Source organism: Xiphophorus hellerii, chromosome 18, assembly GCF_003331165.1.
Source record: "Xiphophorus hellerii strain 12219 chromosome 18, Xiphophorus_hellerii-4.1, whole genome shotgun sequence".
In the NCBI taxonomy this organism is placed as follows: domain Eukaryota; kingdom Metazoa; phylum Chordata; class Actinopteri; order Cyprinodontiformes; family Poeciliidae; genus Xiphophorus; species Xiphophorus hellerii.
The window spans coordinates 11,595,774-11,618,035 of NC_045689.1; the positions used below are offsets into that span (position 1 = coordinate 11,595,774).

The 22,262-nt window shown below is 37.6% G+C and overlaps 1 protein-coding gene across 1 annotated transcript in view; it reads left to right on the forward strand.

Moving 5' to 3' along the window:
- The window catches only part of LOC116707727 (solute carrier family 12 member 9), a 70,097-nt gene extending 49,438 nt beyond the window's left edge, over nucleotides 1-20,659 (forward strand). Inside the window, exons 10-13 of the mRNA XM_032545223.1 lie at nucleotides 7,999-8,191; nucleotides 13,858-14,032; nucleotides 18,001-18,147; nucleotides 18,327-20,659. Of these exons, the coding sequence (XP_032401114.1) occupies nucleotides 7,999-8,191; nucleotides 13,858-14,032; nucleotides 18,001-18,147; nucleotides 18,327-19,282 (1,471 nt within the window). The 3' untranslated portion in view covers nucleotides 19,283-20,659. The remainder of the gene's footprint in view (nucleotides 1-7,998; nucleotides 8,192-13,857; nucleotides 14,033-18,000; nucleotides 18,148-18,326) is intronic.
- The last annotated feature ends 1,603 nt before the right edge of the window (nucleotides 20,660-22,262 follow it).

Consider the following 22,262-nt stretch of genomic DNA (forward strand, 5'->3'; position numbering starts at 1 on the left):
AATAGAATAGAATATGAATAGATTTTTGTGACTCTGTCTTCCACTGTGCTTTAGTACATGTGTGTCTGTGTGCCTGCACACTAAAGATGGTCATATTTACGTTGCACAACTGTAGGAGCATCCAGTGGTGTAATGCAGCAGAACCAATTTTGTCTGACTCTTTTGAATTATTTCATGATGAAATGGCAGTTCAGGTGCATTGTCAAAATTTTTTATTGGATTAGTGAAAGTACAGCCATGCCGGTTCTGCATGAATGAACTAGGCTGACAGTTCAGTAAATGCCTTATTCTGATGTATACCTGAAGCAGTGAAGCAGGGCTGGAGCATTGAATACGCACGGATGCCCTAATAACAATGGTTTCAGTCCTCACAGTAGCAAAATAACATGCCAGAATGACTGTCATTGAACAAAGAAATGACCTATAAATCTGGTCATATGTAATGGATGGTTCATGAGCCTAATTATTCTCATTGTCAGATTTCCACGTCTGGTAATATCAGAACAGGAGTCACTGGTCTGTCTTTTGAAGCTCATTATACATGGATTTTTACTCATCGTCGTCTAGGATTTAAACAGTTATCTCCCTTCCTTTGCTCAAAAAGAATCCTATTCATTCACATTCATGCTTTAGTCCCTAATGTAGAAGTTGTGTTTATCACAGGTTTTTAAAAATCATGGCCTATTTTGGTGTGTGCTGGTTGTAAAACAGTAGTGCAAACTGTGGATTTTATTTTGTTAATATTTTTTTCTCTTTTAGCAATGCTTTTCACAACAAAAGAGAGACTGTACTGACTGTATCAAGTAATCTGTTCTGATTGCTGTACTTAACATTTTATTCATGATATTTCCCATAGAAGCTAAATGATATTTTAATTGGTTACCAATTTTATGCAATTTTTTTAAATGTGTTTGTGTTTATGACACTTTCTTTCTATCTTTCTTTATGTTCTGATAGAACACTTTTTCTTGTATGAATTATGCATTTATACAATACTCCATAAACATCATGAATAATGCAAAACTAAAAGATCAAAAAACAGTTTAAAAGAAGCAGCACTTGGAGGACAGAATTGGGGCCACCAAAGGGGCCCCAAGTAAAATTTCTGGTCTGAATATGTAAAGGTGATGAAAAAAGGGCATTTATTATTAACTGTGATTTGTACAGTTAGTCAAACTACACTCCTTATCTGTGTATTCACACTTAATATCTACTCAGAATCGATTGAATATCGAGGAAGAATATTGTACACTTTAGTTTGGAACAAAATCAGTGATCGTTTTGAGGAGCAAGCTATTAAAAGCTACACTACAAATAGAGCAAAAAGTAGGGGCGTGCTGTGGTGGCGCAGGGGGTTAGCACGCCCCACGTTTGGAGGCCTTAGTCCTCGACGCGGACGTCGCGGGTTCAACCTGTCTTCCCCCCTTTCCTCACCCTCCTTCCTGTCTGCCTTCTGTAGAAAAAAATACGAGCCACTAGCACCGCAAAAACTCTTCGGAGAAAAAAATGGGGAAAAAAAAAAAAAAGAGCAAAAAGTAAATAATAGCATTATTTTTATTTGTCTGTTTTCTCTCTCAAGGTTACAACACTAGTGAGTGTGAGTCTATTTAAGTAGTTGGTAGGACTTAAAAAGTACTATATATTCACTCAATTTGCCTTTTACTGTTTTATATAGCTCTGCAGTTCAGTATTTAAGGTATTTTTAATGTGCATTCATCTGATTCTGAGTTTTCTATTGGTTCATATATCTCGACTGCTTTTACTTAAACATTACACATTTTAATATACAGTTTGAGATTTCTGCAACTTTTTTTTTCTTTGTAAAACCCAAAAACAACATTCTCAATACTGTTCTGTCATTAGGATCACCTCAGTATTAGTGTAAGAACTGCGGTATACACACTTGTCTCTTCAAATCCTACCCTCATGCTGTCATGAAATGAGTTGTTTATTCTGTATTGAAGAGAAAACATTCCCTGTTATCTATCTTTATGAAAAACAAACACCCATGCATTTATGCTGAAATGTTTGCGGGTGATTAGTTTTTCTGGGAAGTTAAAAGATTTTGCTTTAGTCTCCAAAGTTAGAGTAACTTCTATTATCACAAACGATCAGAACCAGACTGCCAGGAAATAATAGTTTTCTCCAACAGTAAAACACTTCTAAGTTAGTATGAGAGAATAAAGCCAACATTTGCTTTGGTGCTTTGGATGTACAGAACTGTGTACTATCGGCTCAGGCCTCATTATCAGTATGTGACCGCTGGCAAAGCCTGACACAAAGTTAGCTCTCTAACTTTTTCTACTGTCCCCTCCCTGTTGGCCAGGGGCCCTGGGGCTCCCAGAGCCGATAAGAAGACTTGTTGTCTGGATGCTTGCCTATTTTGGGCCTTCTCCCCTGAGTTGTTAATTCAGTTAGTTCACTGTTGCTGTGCCACCAGACTAATTTTAATGCCAGTTGTTTGTGTTTATTGGTTTAATTTTTCTTTTTTCTCCTCACATTTTTGGTGTGTGCTCTTTTCTCTCTGTTCTCTGTCTGGCGCTTTCCCACATCTCTTTCCAGGCGAAAAGAATTAAAAGCCATTTAGCGCTTTCTCTCCCCCTGAGAGCTGCTCTGTAATTAGCATAACTAATTTAGCAGAAATATTTCCCTTTCCCTTGAATTTGCTGCTGTGTAGGGGAGGGAAGGGGCTGAAATTATGATGTAGCGGAAAAGATGCCTGTTTGTTAAGTGTGTCTGCGTGTCTATGTGTGTTTCCAACAAGAGAGCGGTAACTTTGGAGAGTGCTTTGTCTGTCATCATAGTCAAATTTTCTTTTTTCCGAAAAGTGTGTGGTTGAACGTTCTCATCTTAAGAATGTTTGTATTTTTATCTTTTGTGAGTGTGTCTTGTGTACAGTGACTGGTACTGGCTGCATCTTTATCACTGGTGCTTTCAGCTACAGGAAGTGTTGCTCAGAGGGTGCTTTATGTCCTGCTTCTGTGGCCACTTGGACTACAGACTCAAACACACTTGAATATTCACTATGAAAAACACAAATGCACACTATATTACACAGTCACTGGCCAAGATTTAATACACAAGTGCCAGAGGATATTTGCTGAAACCAAAAAATAATAATAAAAAAGCAAATGCTGTGACCTTGAGACAGACAAATAGCAATGTCTGAGAGACTTGACAAATTGAAAATAGATGTTCTTTATATAGCTTTGCATAGTCATACCAGAAAAATACACCTGCTGGCAATCCCCATTTGTGACTTGGAGGGTTTTTTTTCTTTGTTTTCAGTTTGTTTTATTTATTAAAAATTGTATTAAAACATATCTACATCAATGACAAAAGCCAAACAACACAACTTCTTCGAACTTTAAATTTTTGTACCTCTAGATATTAACATAATTAGATTTGAATCACATTTGTATTAATCTTCAGATTTAGACAGCATTCATTGTATTGATGTGATGTAACTGGCCTTTGAGATATGCAACTCCTGAATTTGGGAATTTTGGTAGAAAACAAAGTGTTTTCTATGTACAGCAGCCATATTAGAAGTTGAAATTTGGATTTGAGTGACTTCTGTGACAGTGATACTAGTTCTAGCACTGACTTCACTGACATTCTTGTTTCTTCTTATTTTATTTCAAACTGATTACTCAAAATCCAATACCTTTACTTTTAAACTGGACACAACATTCATTCTGATTAAAGGGAGATTAGTTTTAAAGCTAATGGCAACAAAAATAGTTTCACTCATCTTAAAATACTTTCAGTCTCAACAAAATGCCACTTTAGAAAATCTGAAATACACACATTTTTGAGGTGAAACGGCTTTTTTATTTTTCTTTTATCAATTGTCATTGATTAAGTTTTTTTCTCTTTTCTGGCTCACAAGAAACCGTGATCAATGCCATACTTGAAATTTCAGAATGACCATTAAAATGCCTCGTTTAATATTTTTTTTCAGGTTTGGGTCCTTGACGGTTCATGAACCTTGAGGCTATATTTTAATAAGTTATACTGAGAAAAGCACTCTGGAATTTAGTCATTAATAGGTTCACAACTTGAAATCTTAGCTAAATTTCTCCAGGCACTTTAAATACAACACTTGAGAGAATCTCTACTTTTGCCCCATCCAAACTTGAAAGTAAACTCCAATTTTAAGTCACACTCTCCTTCATACAACCCTAATGAGGAGAAATAGTTGTCATTTACCAGGCTGATCCAATATCAATTAAGTACAGATTTCTTAAGGTCAAATCGGTCTAAGCTGGTCCCTCCCTGATGTTAGAGGCAGCCTGACGTAATGTCTCACACACTCAGACCTCTCACTTATAGAATGTGGCATCTCCTGGCAGTCTTCCCCTGAATGTGTGTCTGTCCCCACTTTTCCTTCTGTTATGACGTATATTTTTTGGCCGCAAGCTAGCTTTCCACTCTCTATCTTAGCTGCTCCTCCTTTTTATATCTCCAAGGACTTGATCTGTGGCAAGTTTTTTCGTCTAGGGTGATTTTGCTGTGTCAGCTAAGTGACATCAGTTGCGGGAGAGCAAGCAAGATGGGAGATGGGGAGGTGGCTAAGTGGAGCCCTTCTGATCAGCAGCAACGGTTCCTGCAAAACTAAAAGGATGAGTGGGGGATGGTTTACCAGGTGGGCAGGCTTTTACTGTAATTAATTCCACTCTCAGATGGGACGGATGGGGGGAGATTGGAAAATGGTGGCCAATGCTTGCGTTAAGTGATCAAGTCAAGGGGAAATAAAAGTAAAGTTTCAAGACTTATTCAACAGCCAGAACAAACAACGATGGGCTAAAATCTCTACCAAAGTGGAGCCCTGTATAAAGTTTTCCTTTATATAATAGTAATATAATAGTTTTTCAGGTACAATGTTAATGGAAAGTAAACAATGTTGGAGAACCTTGTCTTAGTGTCTATCCCAGTGTTGCACATTCAGAAAGCATGAAATTCCAAATTATGACTGAATATTGCAATAGTGATGGGGATTGTGATTGTCCAACATTTTTATCACAAAGATTAACCATAAGCACACTCTCTCTCTGAATTTTATTATCTTGTTTATTCTGATTCAAATCAATTGTGAGCCTAAATACAATTGGATGTTCATCTGATTTGTCCAAACGCAATATTTGCAAGATGCATTTGAATTTATGGACCCTGAAATATTATACTACTCAAAATGGCAAGCAGTCCTTTTCCATTTTCCTGTTGCTCATTTTTGTTTTTATTGAGAATTGATGTATTGTCCGGCTCATGTTGGGGAACTGTAAGGCAATCAAATGCCCATCATTGTTTATAATTCTTATTGCATGTTAAATAAGACATACTATGTAGGTAGAGAGAACTTTTTCTTTGTTGAACTTTTTCTGATATTGCCATTGTCCATTGCTGTCATCCTATGAAGGTTAATGTATAGTTAATGTCCCATTTAGGCTATTTAATGAAATACACATGACCAAATTGTCTTCTGGACAATTAGGCCATGAGCCAAAAGTAGCACTTATTTGCTATTGGCCATTTTTTTCCCCAATCCTTAACATTTTTGATTTACTGTTGGTGGAGTCTTTAATTTCTGCTAAACACCAAATACAACTCAGCCTAAAGGAAATGCCAGTATTGTGCTATTGATTCATAAATCAGACTATTGGACAATATTTATCAGCTTTCACCTCATAAGGAGGGGTGTGGATGATTGATCAAGTAAACAAATTTTATTTTGGTCTCATTTGTCACCAACCGAATCTGTCAGTAAATGTAATTATTCATCTTTGATTAATGGACAGTTGTGGCTGAATGTTGTTTACAAGATGTTAGACAGTAACCCGATGCTACAGCCTCATCTGGCATTGGATATCTCAGTTGAGAAACTGTTTTAACTACAACGTCCTTGAATGACCTTCTGTGATCATTGAACTTTATTGGTCAATTGAAGCATGACTTAAAAGACAAGCAGACTCTCCTATGATTTTTTATCATAAGGGAGGAACATCCTTTCTCATTAATCTTCTAAATTTTATAGGCCAATACTTTATTACAATTTGTGTCTATCATAAAAGGTTTTCTGCATACGATACTGAATTTTCTATGAAATACTTTTTCAGTATTTATTCCGATATTTTAATCTGGACTTGCCTGGCATATGATGATGTTCAGGCACAATTACTGTCTGTTTTACAGAGGGAGCTTGTTTCAAGCCCATTACAAGAAATTACCTTTCACCATCTGTGAAAGGTAATTTCAAAATATCCATTTTCAGGTTTATAAATTTAGATCCACCCAAGTTTTCATTGGTCTCATCTGTCAATCCCTCCACGCTCCAACTATTTTAACAACTTTGTGTTCTCAGTTCTCTCTTCTCTGCTTAGAGCTACTCATTGCTTCAGTTTCATGTTTATTGATTGTTCATTTTTGCCTCTTAGTCAAAAAATGTGTATTGATCTATGGAGGAAGCACCCACCATGTTTCATTTGAGGTGTGTAATTAAAGCTTCTTCCATTTTTATGGCTGTTCATCTACACGCCTTCAGGTGCTGCAGGAAAATTGGGGTCAATTACATGATCCAGTAAAAATTTTCACTTTCCATCCAATGTGTATCTCACACCTCCATCTAGTTCCTATAATGTGAGATGAACAGATCTTTGTTTTACTAATTATAGACTTCTGCACACAAACTCTAAGAAAGCTACAACAGCAAGCAGTGGTTAATTATCTGCATCGCTTTGGGTTTAATTGATCTTGTCTTCGCATTAATGCCACACTTATTTTGATCCTAAGTCAATAAAAAAGGAATCTAACCTCTTAGCGACCAAGATGATAAAGCTTAGGAAGTGTTGTGGGGGCTTGGTGTGATGTGGAGGAGAGTAGTGAAGCTGATGCGGGCCATTTCATTGAAATATTAAACAAAATTGCAATTTCATGTTTCCTTAATATTATGCTACCTGGGTAAAAGTTTTCTAAATGTAAAACACAAATTTATTAATGGTAAATAATGATACAATTACACTTCTGTAGAGTAAACTATGAAGTTCCTTTTCTCATAGATTTTTGCTCCCTTGTGTTGTTTGTACCTAATATTTTGGAGAGTTAAAAAAATAAATACAATAATATTAAAAAAAATATCAAGCCATATTTCCAAGTTTTGAAACTTGTAACAAAATGTGACTAAATATTGACAGTCTGGAGCCCACACTGAATGCTCTTGCTCAGCAGATGCCAAAGTCTTTCCCCAGCAGTAACAAGTTCCCCACTGATTTCCATTATGTCCACATTCAGCTACCAACTCTCATATGTAACATACACATTAAACTTGGCTTTAATGTGCATTTTGATGCATATCTACAAAAATATTTAGTAGTTAAACAACTCCATCCAAAAGATGTCAGTCATTTGTCCAACAGGTCTTTCACCCAACAGGACAGGACATGCTGTAAATTGTCCCGTTCCGGTCATTGACTGATGTCTTGGTGCACCTCTATTTAAGATGTCCCATTAAATGTCTACTTTATTTAATTAAAATGTTTGGGTTTTTTTGAGCAATTACAATCTAAAGCACAAAGGCAAAAGTTTGTTCTTGTAATTAAATCTCATTTACTAAGGGGAGCATATTAAAGTACAGTACAGCTGGCAAGTGATGTGGCCAACAAGTTCTAGTTCACTTCTGATTCCTGTGTCTGAAACAAAAACAAGATGATTTGCTGAAATTTCATCCAAAACATACTTATCAAATAATTAATTTCAAAATGAAAACACCTCAACTAAATTGGAGACCAGAGACATAAATATCCTCTGGGGTATTTTGTATTGAAAAAAGTCTCTAAAATGGAAGTTTTTTATTTTTTTTGTCTTTTTTCCCACTGTGCTCTTCTTCATGGAGATATTTTCAAATTTCACAGGCCGGCATTTCTACTCTCGTGTTTATTCATTTTCAATTTTCTGCAACTTCTACTATGAGATTTACCTCCATCCCTCTTATTTCCCTCTCAGGCCCACGTTTCGTTACTTCACCTGGCATACCTGCATACTGGGCATCATCGGTTGTGCCATCATGATGTTCCTCATCAACGCCATCTACGCCTCAGCTAGCATTGCCTTCATGCTGCTCCTCCTCCTGCTGATTCACTACCTCAGCCCCACGTCCAGCTGGGGATACATCAGCCAGGCTCTCATTTTCCACCAGGTCTGACAAACACACACACACACACGCATGCACACGCACGCCTACAAACGCAGACATGCTCTCAATACTGCTTGTCATTTCTATAGCAACTAAAATCTCATCCCCTCCGCTTTACACGATCCTGTACCTCTGCCAAGCAATCGTTCTATCAGTTTTATAGATGCCCGTATACACACACACACACACCCACCCCGTCTCGCTCTCCACTGCCCCTCCCAATCGTTTTACATTTAGCAGAAGTACACACACGCGTTCTCCCTCTGCTTTTTTATTTTTCTCTACCATACACATTAAGGCTTGTCATTCCTACAGCCAGCATCTATCAAGTTTATATCAGGCTTACCAGACAGAAAAGCACACAAACACACACATCTGCATCTATTCCCTCAGTAAAACTCTCTACATTTATGGCACAAACACACGCTCTCCATCATTCAGCTTGCTGTGTCCTCTGTTGCCTGTTTTCAAGAAGAGGGGCCAATGTTGTCAGAAGGGCCTGCAGCCGAGGGGAGCCGTTGCCAATGCTTCAGGCGGGAGGTTACAGGCAGGGAGGAGGATGCTGGCTGGGTTTTCCAGCAGCTTGTCAAGAGACAGAACATTATTACAGTTACTTAAGTTATTGTGCTTTTCCTAACACGATTTTCTTTTTCTCTGCTTCTCACAACCCCTCCCTCCTTTGGTTTTTCTTCATCTTGACACAGTAGCCCCAACAACAAACTTTGTTCAGCAGTACAAATTTAATAGATGGATACATGTTCAATTCCACAAAATCATTATCAGATATAGGTAGAGAGAAATAAATTAAAGGAATTAAACTGCAGTCACTTTAATTACTTTTATTTTTATTTTGACCAGAAAAATATAACATTTTTCTTATCAGTTTTTCTGGTCTTTCACAGTGAAATCCGTCTTAATCCATTGCACAGATCCCCTTCATATTAAAATATAGAATCGAATTCACTTCAGATAATTCAGTACAGGTGCAATATATCCAGCTTTAGCAGCTTGTAAAACAGGAATCAGTTAAGTTTTTCAAGGTTTGATTGCTTCGACTCTTTCTTCCATGCACTTTAATTCTTATCAAAGTAGATTGAAACCGGAGAAGAACAACTACCTCTAAGCAAGAAGAAACCTTTAACAGGACATCTGTTAGCATAGCAACCCACTCCCTTTACCAGCTCAGACATGAGAGAAACACAAACAGAAGTCATGGGTTCAGAAGTCTTTTTATTCTCATTTCTAATAGGGGAAATTTGAAAATAATTACAGCAGTATAAATAGAAATTAAAGACAGTAATGACAAGGGAGTGGAGAAAAGTGGTCAGTAAGTCCTCCATCAGCATAAGAACAACAATTTTATTTCTATTATGTTTCAAAAATATTAAACTTTTGCAAAGAGGGATGGAAAAAATTTATTCTGTGGGATGTTGAGGAAAGTAATTCTAAAAAGCTCACACTTCCAATCAAATAACTAGAACAATAAGTCTTGAAAAATGTTTCTGGTAATTTAATTGTCATTCTGTTTTGGAAATCAACTGCAATTACTGTATTCTATAAAAGAAACTGATAAAACCTGTTTTTGTTATTATAGCTTCATTAGTTGGTTCTTCATCAAGAGTCATTGTGGATGGTACATAGAGCAGCAGGTTGGAGAGACCAGCTTAAATCAAAGGCAGCATAACCACAGAGATAGCTCAGGTTAAATGAACCACACATGCATTCCTAATTGATCCTTGTTATCAAACAGCGCATTAAGCTCAGTTTGTTTTTCAAATTACTTTAAAAAGTTTTCTGTCTAAGGAAACGCAGGAGAACATGGCTCAGTGCAAGCTGCCATCTACCACAACCGACTGGGGGTTTCAGAAGACAGAGCAGAATGCTCAAAAAAGAAACAGAACAACTGATATAAGGGTACTTTCTATGTTAATGAAAAGTAAAACGTTAATAGTTGGAGAGGGAGAATGCTTAATTGTTGGCAGCATTATCTCAGCCGATGCCTTCCTCCAGAAAAGGCACGACAGCCAACATTAGACCAGGTGCAGCTTCTATGGAGAGAAAAAAAACTGAGAAAATATTAATTTAACAGTTGAAATAGCAACAAATAATGAAAACTGGAGAGCAGTAGAAGAAGAAAGTGAAGAAAAGCAGTCTGTTTGTTCTTTGAGAATCTCTAAGAAGCAAAGTCTTTTTTGTTTTTATTGTAGATTTTAAACAAGCTTGAAGTAGAGTTAACATATACAGTACCTTAGAGTAACAATGGAGAACAATAATTGTATGGATTATAGGTGGTGGCAGCATCAGTAAAGAAAACATGGTTTCCTCTTGAATTATGGAACAAATTGGTGTGCAGACTTTAACTTTGACCTCTGATTGGGATCTTTGTGTTTGATTGTTGCTCTCACCGTAAATAGGACATTTGTCCACAAGGAATCAATCCAATCAAAACAAAACATGACAAATCTTGTGCTGTTCATACAAAGTTGCTCACACTCCTTTTGTTTTTGATATTCTATAAAATCACACAATCAGGCAGAGCTGTTTGTTTGATCACCTACATGGCTTCAGACATGCAGACAAGACAAAGACGGAGGTCTTTTTGCCACCATGTAATAGCAGCAGCTGAGCAGTTTAATGGTCATATTGAATGTAAAGTAGAAGTAAAATTACATTTCAGCTGTTTTAAGAGCTTCACAGGCTCTTAAAACAGCATGTGAAGCTGCTTTAAGAGAAAGCTTTTTATATATTGATATATATTGATAAGAAGTATTTCTTTTTGCTCCAGATGCATCTTTTGCTACAATAGAGCATGCAAAACGGTAATACCATGTCAATATAATGAACTGTTTGTTTTTTTATAGGAATTTAATTATTTATTTGCATCTTTTAATTTATTTCTATTATTGTATAAAAAAGATTAATGGGTTAAATAAAAAATCTTCTGAATGTGCCAATATGTTTTTTTTTTTAGATTAATCGCCAGAATAATTAATTACTAAAATAATTGTTAGTTGCAGCCCAAGTTTAATTTTGGTGTTTTTTTTACTAATTAGAAAAGTATCTAATATTTGGGTCAACCAAGCAAAAAATTTTTGTTTTTATCACTAGAAGACTTTTGTTTTAGTACATCTCCGATAAAAAATTCCAAAGGAAACTTTGGATTCAGACCATGATTTCAATGCTATTCCCACCATTCGGGAGGAAAGGTCAGCGGGTCAGTGAAGAGGAATAACTTTATTAGGAAGAAATCTCAAACCAAACCAAGTTCAGGATGGACAGCCATTTTTATCAACAGGCAATAAATTATTGATCATAAGTGGAATCTGTGAAGTTCCTTTTGAAGTACAGACCACTCCTTCATATTCTGGTGCCACTGGACCAGAACCTCAGTATTAAAAGACACCAGTTTTCTGGTCAGTGTTGGTCTCAATCCGTAGACAGTAACAAATAGCAGTTATTAGCTGATTTAAGGCATGTTGAGATAAGCTACATTATGTGGCATTCATTTAGCACCCTGAATACACAACGTAAATATGGCTCCTGTATTGGGTTTAATGTGCTTATTAGGTAATTAATCATTTCTATGAACTTTAAATCTATGTCTTAACATCTTCTTATATTCATTTTACAAATGGGCCTTCTCATTTCACCGCCCCCACTTCTCATCATTCAGTGGAAGTGGGTTCTAAACCCGCCTCTAGCAAGAAGCCCACTTTGATAAAAATAATACAAATGATAGGCTGAGCTAAAGACCCCATCTGTGCATGTACACTGTGCCACATGCTTACAGTTGCACCCTCCAGCAGTAGCCGGTGCACCGGAGTGCCAGCGGTGTGACATTGAGACGGGGATGAAAAGCACATTAGTGCATAACAACAAAGAAAGGCAACTAGATAGTAGGCGGTCGACAGCTGTTTTTAGGAGGGAATAAAAAGACAAAACGGAGGCAAGAAGTGCTGATTGTATCACAAGGAGAGAAGGTGGGAGCAGAATATAAGCAGGGGATGAATGATTGAAAAACTAAGTGATGGATGAGATAGAAGCAGCAGTGAAATGATGATAGTCTGATGGATGAGAAGACAGGGAAACAGAGATAAAGGGAGACAGATGATTAGCTGAGTGGAGGCAGTCAGACTTTGCTGCTGGGACCTTGTCTTTTTGTCTTTTACAGTTGGAGAGATTATGATGGTAATAATGGTGTTTGTATCTTGGTTTTTGATTGATAGTCACGCGGACACACATTAACTTGCAGTTTCGGGAGATTGAGCTGAACTTGCATTGCTTAGACATTATCGGAATGATTTCTTGTCTATTTTTTCAGGCTGAATCCTAAATCGAAACTCCAGCTTGAAACACTTTTTTTTTTTTAGGAAAGTTCCAGCATCACCACAAGCCAATAAAACATACCCTGAATGTGTTTTTATAATAAAATCATTTTCAAATGTTTTTATCATTTCACATGGTGTTCTTCCTGTGTAGAGGTTTCCTCAGGCCAAAAAAGTGCAAGCTCTTTAATTGGCGGGAAGCACTTGGGGCTGTATTCATGTCCCACTCATCTAAATGCGAGATAACTGGATGACTCATCCCAAGTTATCTTTGTTCATATCACCTCTCTGCTGGTTTCTTCTGAGAAATGAAACTCTCCACAACTTTCCAGTAACTTCAAGTTTTATTAGCAGCACTCAAAAAGGTCAGAAGTCCCCAGTAGGATCAAATTCTCAATCAGCTGGACTTTTCTTCCAGAGTCACACTTTTATAATGCAGCTTCAAATAAAACAACAGGCTTCCCAAGATTGGCAAAAATTCATTTTAGATTTTGGTTTTAGTATTTAATCCCACATGGATATACTGTAGTTCCTAAATAGTTCATTGATTCTTCTCCAACAGTAAGCATACTGATCAGAGTTCATATAGTTTGGAAAAATAGACTATTTGGCCATTTTCCATGTCTGGATTAGTCTGAACTTTTTGACATATTTAATTTTCTAAAGACTAAAAGCCTAATGATAAAGTGATGTATAGTAAAGTTTTATATTTCAGGGGGTTTTTTGTTGTTTTTTTGGGGGGGCAGAAGGGGGCTCAGAAATTTATACTTGCATGGCATTTTGTCTTATATTTGTCACATCACAAATTTGAACATATTACATGTTTCAACATTTGGGGGTTTTTTGTTTTGTTTTGTTTTTTGACTAACTGGGCCACTTTACTGCTTTTTGAACTTCCAGCTATTTCAAATTCATGTTGAACTGGACCTGTGGTTTTTATATATTTAGTCTTCATTAAAGGTTAAAAGGCGCTAAAGAGACTCGTATATCTTCTCCCAGGGCTTTGACTCACATGTAAAATTTCTGAATATGTTTTACCAAAGTAAAACGCATAACTGCAAAAAATATTAACTGAATAAAATGTGTTTACACCAAATACAAGACAGAGTAGACATACAATACATTAGGCAGATCTTGAAATGGAAGATAAAAATAATGGTTTGTGTAAGACTGATAAATCAGTCACTGGTTATCTATCATTAGTCATAAAATGACGTGTGCTTGACTTGTCAATGTCCCATATGCTTATTAACTAATTGATTGAAAACACTTAACTTATTTAGGCATTTAGGATTACGCTGGTTGAGATAAAATCATTTTCTAACCCATTTTTTCCTGCTACAGGTACGCAAATACCTACTGATGCTGGATGTCAGGAAAGACCACATCAAGTTCTGGAGACCTCAGATCCTCCTTATGGTTTCCAACCCTCGCAGCAGCGTGGGCCTCATCACTTTGATCAATGACCTCAAGAAGAGCGGCCTCTATGTGCTGGGACATGTCCAGCTAGGAGACCTCAGTAAGAAAATACTCCTGTTACTTCTACTTTCTGCTCTGAGAAAAGCAGACTTAAACAAAGTAAAGACTGTTTAAAGGGGACATATTATGTAAAATTCACATTTTGTATGTCTTTGTACTTCCATTTGGGTTACTACTGCTTCTCAAACCAACACAGGTGCTTATAAAAAACACCCAGCTGGTTTTTAGCAGTAAGTTGAAGTTTTTTGGTGTCCATTTCAAAAACTCCTGGAATGTAACGTCACTAATGAGCAGACACTGCTCCTCACTTAGCAACCCCACCAAAGAAGAGCCCGTCACCTAGCAACCCCAGCAAAGGCCAGCCCATCACCTAGCAACCCAAGTGGAGCTCCTGCAAGTTTGATCAGCTGATTTTGCTGTATGCGCTGTACAGCATACAGCGCTGTATGCGCAGTTGTCTTTTCCAGTCGTCTGGAAAAGACAACTGTTTTGTTGTTGAGTCATCATCCACAAACCACTTGCTGCATTCTTGTTGGTTGTGTAGGAAGCTCTACTAATGCTTTTCAAAGATGTGCAGATGTATAATTGCCCATCTGTTTGCAACCATTTCAGGCGCGAGTGTAAACGTTGAGTTGGGGGGGAGTGGCCAGCAACAGCTTATTTGAATTTAAAGTGACAAGAGATCCTAAAACAGCTCATTCTGACGGGAGTTCAAAATAGGCAAAACTGAGACTGAAATCTCAATATCTAAAAATGAATTTATGCAGAAAATGTAATGAACATGTTTTACATAGCACATAGACCTATCCTACCCTGTTCAAGGAAGCATAATAGGTCACCTTTGAGCTTTGTGTGGCATGTCTGAATAAAAGGATTGCAAAGTTTCACACCTTTCATCACACACCGTTGAATAGAATACTTGCTGCTTCATCATGACATTGACTGACCCTCTACTGTCTTATTGTGAGAGCTGTATATACTGGAGAACCACTGGAGAATCAGCTTTCTCTGACATGACGTCAGTGTTCTGAATTATTTCAAGTAGCAGGGTCATTGTCGGACCTTTTCTTTGTCTTTGGAGAACATGTAAGAGGTTTGTGGGAAGAGCAGAGGGGAAGAAGGAAGCCGCTCTGAATGAAATCTTCTCAATCTGAATTCTCTTAAGTGTTGGACAGCGGGAAAAAAATGTTTACTTGCCACAAAAGAGCCCTTGTCTGGTTCTGATGAACCACTTGGTCTTTATACAAAGAATCCATTCATTTAGGCTATAACAGGAGAGAAGAAATTTTTGTTCCAACATTCTCTGCAGAGGAGAAGAAGGAAGCCGCTCTTAATGAAATCTTCTCAATCTGAATTCTCTTAAGTATTGGTTAGTGGGAAAAAAATTTGAAAATGTTCATTTACTACAAAAGAGCCCTTGTCTGGTTCTGATGAACCACTTCTGATGAATCCATTAATTTAGGCAATAACAGGAAAGAGGAATTTCTTGTTCCGACATTCTCATTACACTCCTGGAAAATTTTACAATCTGTTTATTCAGTTTGTCTAGCAGCTATTTGCTGTAAACCTGAGAAGAGTACTTACCTATAATTTGCAACAATCACACTAAGAGCCCCAAAGACACTGGCTTTGAAATTTTTCCAAGTACCTACAGTTGCTTTTTTGTGAGTGATAGATTACCCACCTTCCTGTTGTGTCTCTCTGCATCTTTGCTCTGTCCAACATTCTGTCTGCGCTGTCATCTGGAGTTCGATCTTTGTCTCTCTTTCTTCGCTCACTCCCACTTTTCAGCATCTTGTCTCACATCTTCGTCTCCCTCTGCCTCATATTTTATGTCAGCTATGGAGTTTTTCACTTCGTATCCCGGTACCTTTGGGTACTAAAAATCTATATTTTATTCAGACCTGGAAACACTTTGTTTTACTCATCTGTTTTTATAAACTCTAATAGATTATTTTAGTTTATTAGTAATATCAGAAATTGTGGAGTACGCACGATTTAGATCAACATTATACTTCCTAGATAACTTTTATGCAGAGACTCAAACTGCTACAGCCCAGAAAAGGAATTAAAATTAGAATTAGAATTACAACGAACTTAGAATCCAGAAATACAGGAACAGTCACTACTTAGTTACTTTTTATACTACTCCTTGTTAGAAACTGTGACTACTCACTTTTAACCCAGAAAAGGACTTAGAACAAACTTAGAATTTAGCTACTCATGTTTAGATTATTATCAGTTATTTAGAAACTGTGAAGTACTCACTTTTAACCCAGAAAAGGAATTAGATTAGTCACTCTTTAGCTTATTTTTTCAGAAACTGTAGAGTACTCACTATTTAGATACAGAGATACTTTTGGATCGAGAATACTTTTTAGACTCCTGTTCTTCCAACCCAGAAATGGAATTAGACCAGAGCATACTTGGCAACCCTGAACATGAGCACTTAGTATACATACTTCAGATCAACATTAGATTCTTTTTCTTTTTTTGCTCTTTCCTTTGGTTTATTTTGTTTGTATTTCCTTTTAATTCCTGTAAAGCACTTTGTATTGCCTTGTTGCTGAAAATGTGCTATATAAATAAAATTACCTTTACCTTTAATAAATAAACATGTATGAATGTAAGATTAACTGGTCATCCTTCTGTAAAAATATCTAGCTGCAAAATAAGCAAAACATGCAAATGGAAGGCAATCAATTGCTAATGTGAAGTGGAAAAAAGCACTTCTCTGCTAAAAGCACTGCAAATGAACATTTTTGCAAACAAAAAAAAGAAAGAGGACGTAACATCAACATTTAAATAAAGGAAAGAGGACATAACATCTAAGTCATCTACTTTAGTAGTAGATGACTTCTGAAGGTCATCTACTGTATGAGCTCTTTATGTCGTTTTTGTGCTGTGATTACAGTTGTACCTGCATGCAGTATGGCTCTTATCCCTTCTGATTGGCAGTCAGTTGTGGTGGTGAAAAGGGAAGAGGGGCTTGTAAAGTTTCAGGAAATCCCCACATTTGCAGCTATTTTCCTGTTTTGTGAAAATATGGGCACAAATGACAACCCTAACAGCATTAAGATGTTGCAAGGGACACTCTAAAGATATGCACAGCGCCTTGCTAAAGTATATATTCCCCCTTTTTTGAAGTGGAATTGATATGCTTTAACAAAACTACAAAGTTTTTAATACAAGACAGAAAAATGGCCCATTAAATAGGAATTTTCAGTAATGAAGCTCCCTGATGGGGAAGCCCTGAAAGACTTATCATCCTGAACTGACCTGTTAGCAGTGTCTTTAGAAAGACAAAAACAAAAGCTTTTTTAGGGATTTATAACCATCTCCTATTTAATAGGGTTTGGCCTGAAGTCAGGATTTCAGGTAACTAAAACTATCTGTTAAACTGTAATGAAGCTTGTTATAATCGCTGTTGGAAGGTGTTAAAACTGTTTGACCTAATAAAAAATATATGTCTGAGATAAAACACAATTTTTTGTTAACGAGTGGATTTTTTTTAAAAAGATATTCATTTGGTAAGTTACTTGAGTTCACAAGTTTTGTTTTATTTTAATCATTTCCATGAGGTCTAAAATTAGCAAAGAAGATTTGGGCCAATATGGATATCCAGTATTGATATTGCTATTTTGGCTGATAACTGATATTTACTAATATATATTTCTCTACACTTCTGCTCTGCTTCTCTGCTTCAGTTAAACTCCCCCACAATCCTGTGCTGCATCAGAAACAAACATCAACAAGGTGGAAATAAACATGTTGTTATCGGCCCAGTTTCATTTATTTGACTTACACAGATGTGGTAAAAAAATGTCTAACATCAGCGGGTACCAATGTTGGTGTCAATATATCGAGCAAGATGTGTAACTCTATCTGTTCTTTAAGTTGTTTTACATTTAAGTTACTAAAACTTGCACAAACCTTGTCCTTTCCTGTCCTGACTATCGTACCTGATTCTCACAAGTCTGTTTTTTGGTGTGTTTTTCTCTCATTCAGGCACTTTACCGTCTGACCCCTTGCAAGCTCAGTACGACTCCTGGCTGGCCCTGGTAGACCATCTGAACATCAAAGCTTTTGTCAACCTGACTCTGGCAGATTCTGTCCGTCATGGCGTCCAGCATCTACTCTTCATCTCAGGACTTGGTAAGTACTGTTGCCAGTGTCGTCGTGTGTGGCTGCAGCTGCACACCATGTTTGTGTCGTGTGTGAGTTTAAAGTTGCTGACTGACTTGGTTTCATATTCTAACATGATGAATAATTATGATGTCTTTTTCCAGTCGGTTTGATTGTTTAGTTTCTCCTTGTTGCTCCTGTTCTTCTAGGTGGGATGCGCCCCAACACCTTGGTCCTCGGTTTCTATGACGACTGCCTTCCAAAAGATAAGCTGATTGAATCGTCGATGTCTTCCACCGAGTCCACAGATCCTTTCAGTCCTTCTCAAGACCTCGAGCTGCCCCCTCTGCACCGCTTTGCCTCCCTGCGGGGGTCCAGTGACAGGCAAGATTATGGTGAATTTGGGGATGGGAAGGTTTTAGGCGCCCAGGAGTACGTCTCTGTTATTTCTGATGCCATGAAGATGCTCAAGAATGTGGTTCTTGCTCGATATTTCAATGACTTTGATAAAGCTCGGATCCTTTCGCCTCCCTCCATCCTAACAAAAGGAAATGTGTTTGTTGATGTTTGGCCAGTAAACCTGCTGCGCCCGGATAGCTGCAGCTACGTCGACACCTGCTCCCTGTTCCTGCTGCAGCTAGCATGCATCCTCAACATGGTGAAAGCCTGGCGTAAAGCTACTCTGCGACTCTTTCTGTGCGTGGAGGAGGGGCGAAGCGTCAGGGGCCCAGAGGCCAAGCTCGGCCAGCTCCTTAAAGATTTGAGAATTAAAGCTCAAGTGAAAACCGTACCCTGGGACCAGGTGGTGGCGCTACACTGGCAGCGGCAAAGTGGAATCAACAAGAACCTGATGTCCAAGTCTCCAGACTCGACCGCTGATGAGATGGAGGCCAGAGCCATCGAGGAGGAGAGCGAAGAAGATTATGCCAACAGCTTCCCGAGCAACGCCACGCGTGTCTCCGATGACTACCTCGTGGCTGTCAACAAGCTTATCCTGGATCAGGCCATGCCACCTCCTGCCGTGCGTTTCCTGTATCTGCCCCGACCCCCAGCCGACACCCGGCGGTACGCCACATACTTACACCAGCTGGATCTGCTTACTCAGGATTTAGGACCCACTCTGCTCATCCATGGGGTCACGCCTGTCATCACCACTGACCTGTGAGCTCTCCTCTTCCTGACGCGTTCAGTGAAGGGTGGCTTACATTCTGACAGTGAGCGAAGTCTGCAGTGTCCCCATTAATGTTGTGGACTACATCTCAGCATTGACCTCTCCATTATCACTGCTAGCTCACTGACATCACCTTCTCTGCCTTTATAATGCTCCTATTTTTTTAACAATTTCCTTTTTATATGTCTTGTAACTTCCAAATAACTTTGCACGCTCATCAAGTACCAGAAGGAACCTCTGGGGAAACCTCACTGTAGTTTTAAGCTCAGCCTAGAGTCTGATTTCATTGCTCCAAATGACCATTCCAGATGGTCAAAAAGTGCCTTTTTTTACTTGGGAAACAGAAGTTACACAATGTTAATGCTTAAAGCAGTCATTTCATTTTTCTTTTTCAGGTAATAATACCAGAGGTACTTCTACAATGTGCTCTTTTTTTTATTCCCAAATGATATTATGCGGAATCTCAGGACATTATTCCTTTTATCCAAATGCACTTTTGTCCTCCCCCGCATTAGCCAAACTGCACAGCGTGCAGGTCTTCAGAAGAAAACTTGACATTTTTCAACTCCACTAACTGTTCCAACTATCACAGAGATTTTCTCCATTTGTTTTTATTATCTCCTACAATCTTGTCACTTTCGGTTTACTCTCAGCGGCCATGTTGGTTGACCGGCCTTGTACTAAATTGCCCGTATGAATTTAAATATCTGCTCATGTCTGCAGTCACACTCATTACCTAAAGTGCTTGTAACATTGAAAAAGAGTTTATGTAAATTCTGCTTAACTGTGTGGACAAAGGAGGATTTATTGAATGTATGTAAGGGCAGAGCTGTGGAACCACATGCCTCCTCAGTGTCAGCTTGCATATGTGAACAACTCAGCATACTCTGACAATAATGCTTCCTTTGTTATGCACTTTGTAGCATCTGTAACAACAATCTCAATGGTTTGATAAACCTTTCCTTTTGAATCATAAATCAGACCAGCTGCCCAAGGACTTCAGCACATTTGAAGCCAAAGTTTTTTGCTGAAAAGAAAACCTGGTGCTCTGATTTCACTCTTAACCTGACATACCATGCAATTTTTTAACTCATTCCGAATTGTGCTTCCTTGTGATCTTTTTACTTCCATTGTTTTCCTACTGATATGTTTGTGCTTGGACACTACACTCCTCTTTGAACCACTGGCAAAGTAAATCCTTTGTTTGGGATTTTTGTTCTCCATTTTAAAGGAGAACAATAAATTCAGTTGGACACACTTTCGTGAAGGAATTAGTATTTCTATTAGTCTTGAATTATGCCCAAACTGTCCAAGAGGTTGATCATGTTGATGCAAAAAAAATAATAAAATAAACATCTTTTTCCTTTTCCACTTGCACAGTTGATTCTTAAAACCAATAGCAAACCCAGCAACCAGTCAGAGCGCGTGGACAGCCTTAGACCAGTTTATGCCACTCTGTACAGAGAACTGGGAGTTTTTGTGCCTTTGCTCACTTGTTTGTTCGAGGTAAACTTGAGAAATAAACCCTGAGATTGCTCAGCAGCTCAGACAGAGAGATACAAGAGGGTGCCAGCCAGCCAAATTACCTTGTCCTACAGCCTACCTCACTGCCAAGCAGACAGAAATGGATTCCATCTCTGTTCTGAGGTGAACAACGAGATTGGAGAAATAAACCCAAATAACCACTGGTATCTATAGGAGGAGAAAGCCTGACATTTATCAGGGAGTGAAAGACCCCAGACCCCAGGAGAACTAGCCGTGTAGGTTTGTACTTAGGGAATTTAACGTAGACTTTCATGGCTAGCAGTTTTTTTTTGTTTTTTTTGTTTGCTTTGTAGGAAACATTTGTACAATACAAATCAAGCAAAGGACATTCAGTGATAATCGGAATAAAAGTTGCATCTGCATCCATACTAAACTGAACAGACTAGGACTGTTTCAAAATACTCATGCTTATTTTATCATTGGTCTTTAGAATAAAGAAACAAACACTGCTGAATTTAAGGATATGTCTCCTTTGCGACAATTTATCAAACAAAATAGTCAGAAATCATGGAAACCCAATTGTCCATGATTTCTGTCTGATTCGATAGCAAACCACAAGTAACTTCTGCAAATCTCCAAACAAATTGAGGAGTAGAATCAACTTTAAAATTGTCGACAAATAGAGACAGATGGACTTTATTGTCTGTCAAATAACTGATGTTCACCTACAACAGGGCTACATTTGAAAACGGATAACTTTAAGGATAAATCATAAATTAAATATTTTTAGACTTAAGTCTTAGAACTTAAGCCCAATATCTTGCATCATAATTTGAGATAAATGGTACAACAAGTATGTTATTTAAGACAAAACCATTGATGAATATTTCTCAAATTAACTAAGTTTAACTCAATATCTGGATGCATTTTACATTAAGGTGTAAGATCACAACATAACATGCATTTAGGTTGCAGAAGTATAATGCAATCCAAATGCAGGAGCGCCAGGCGGTGTAAAATAATGCCAAAGTCTTTTGTTTTGTTGTTTAAGCACCAAACAATTAAAATTATTGCAGCATGCAATTCACTGATCAATAATTTCTGTTTAAATGAATATCACATTTCACAAACTCAAAAAATTAGTTGGATATATTTTAAAGCATAAAATGTTTACAATTTGTGGCTTAAAAATATTTGCAAGCTATTGAAAATATAACCATTTAATAAATAACACAACGCCACATACTGACATTAAGTTAGCTATATTTAGCTAACTTAATATAAAAAAAAGGAAATTCAGCCACCATAAGAAGTCAAGAGTTTTTATATGGAGGATCTCATGCCTTAAACAAGTCAGAAAAATAAAGGTAGATTAATTGTCAGACAGGAAAATGGTCTTTATATATAAAAATAATCAGTCATACCATATATCCACACCATCACTGGAGTGGCAGATGAAGCTAATTATCACAACAAAGCTCCTGGACCA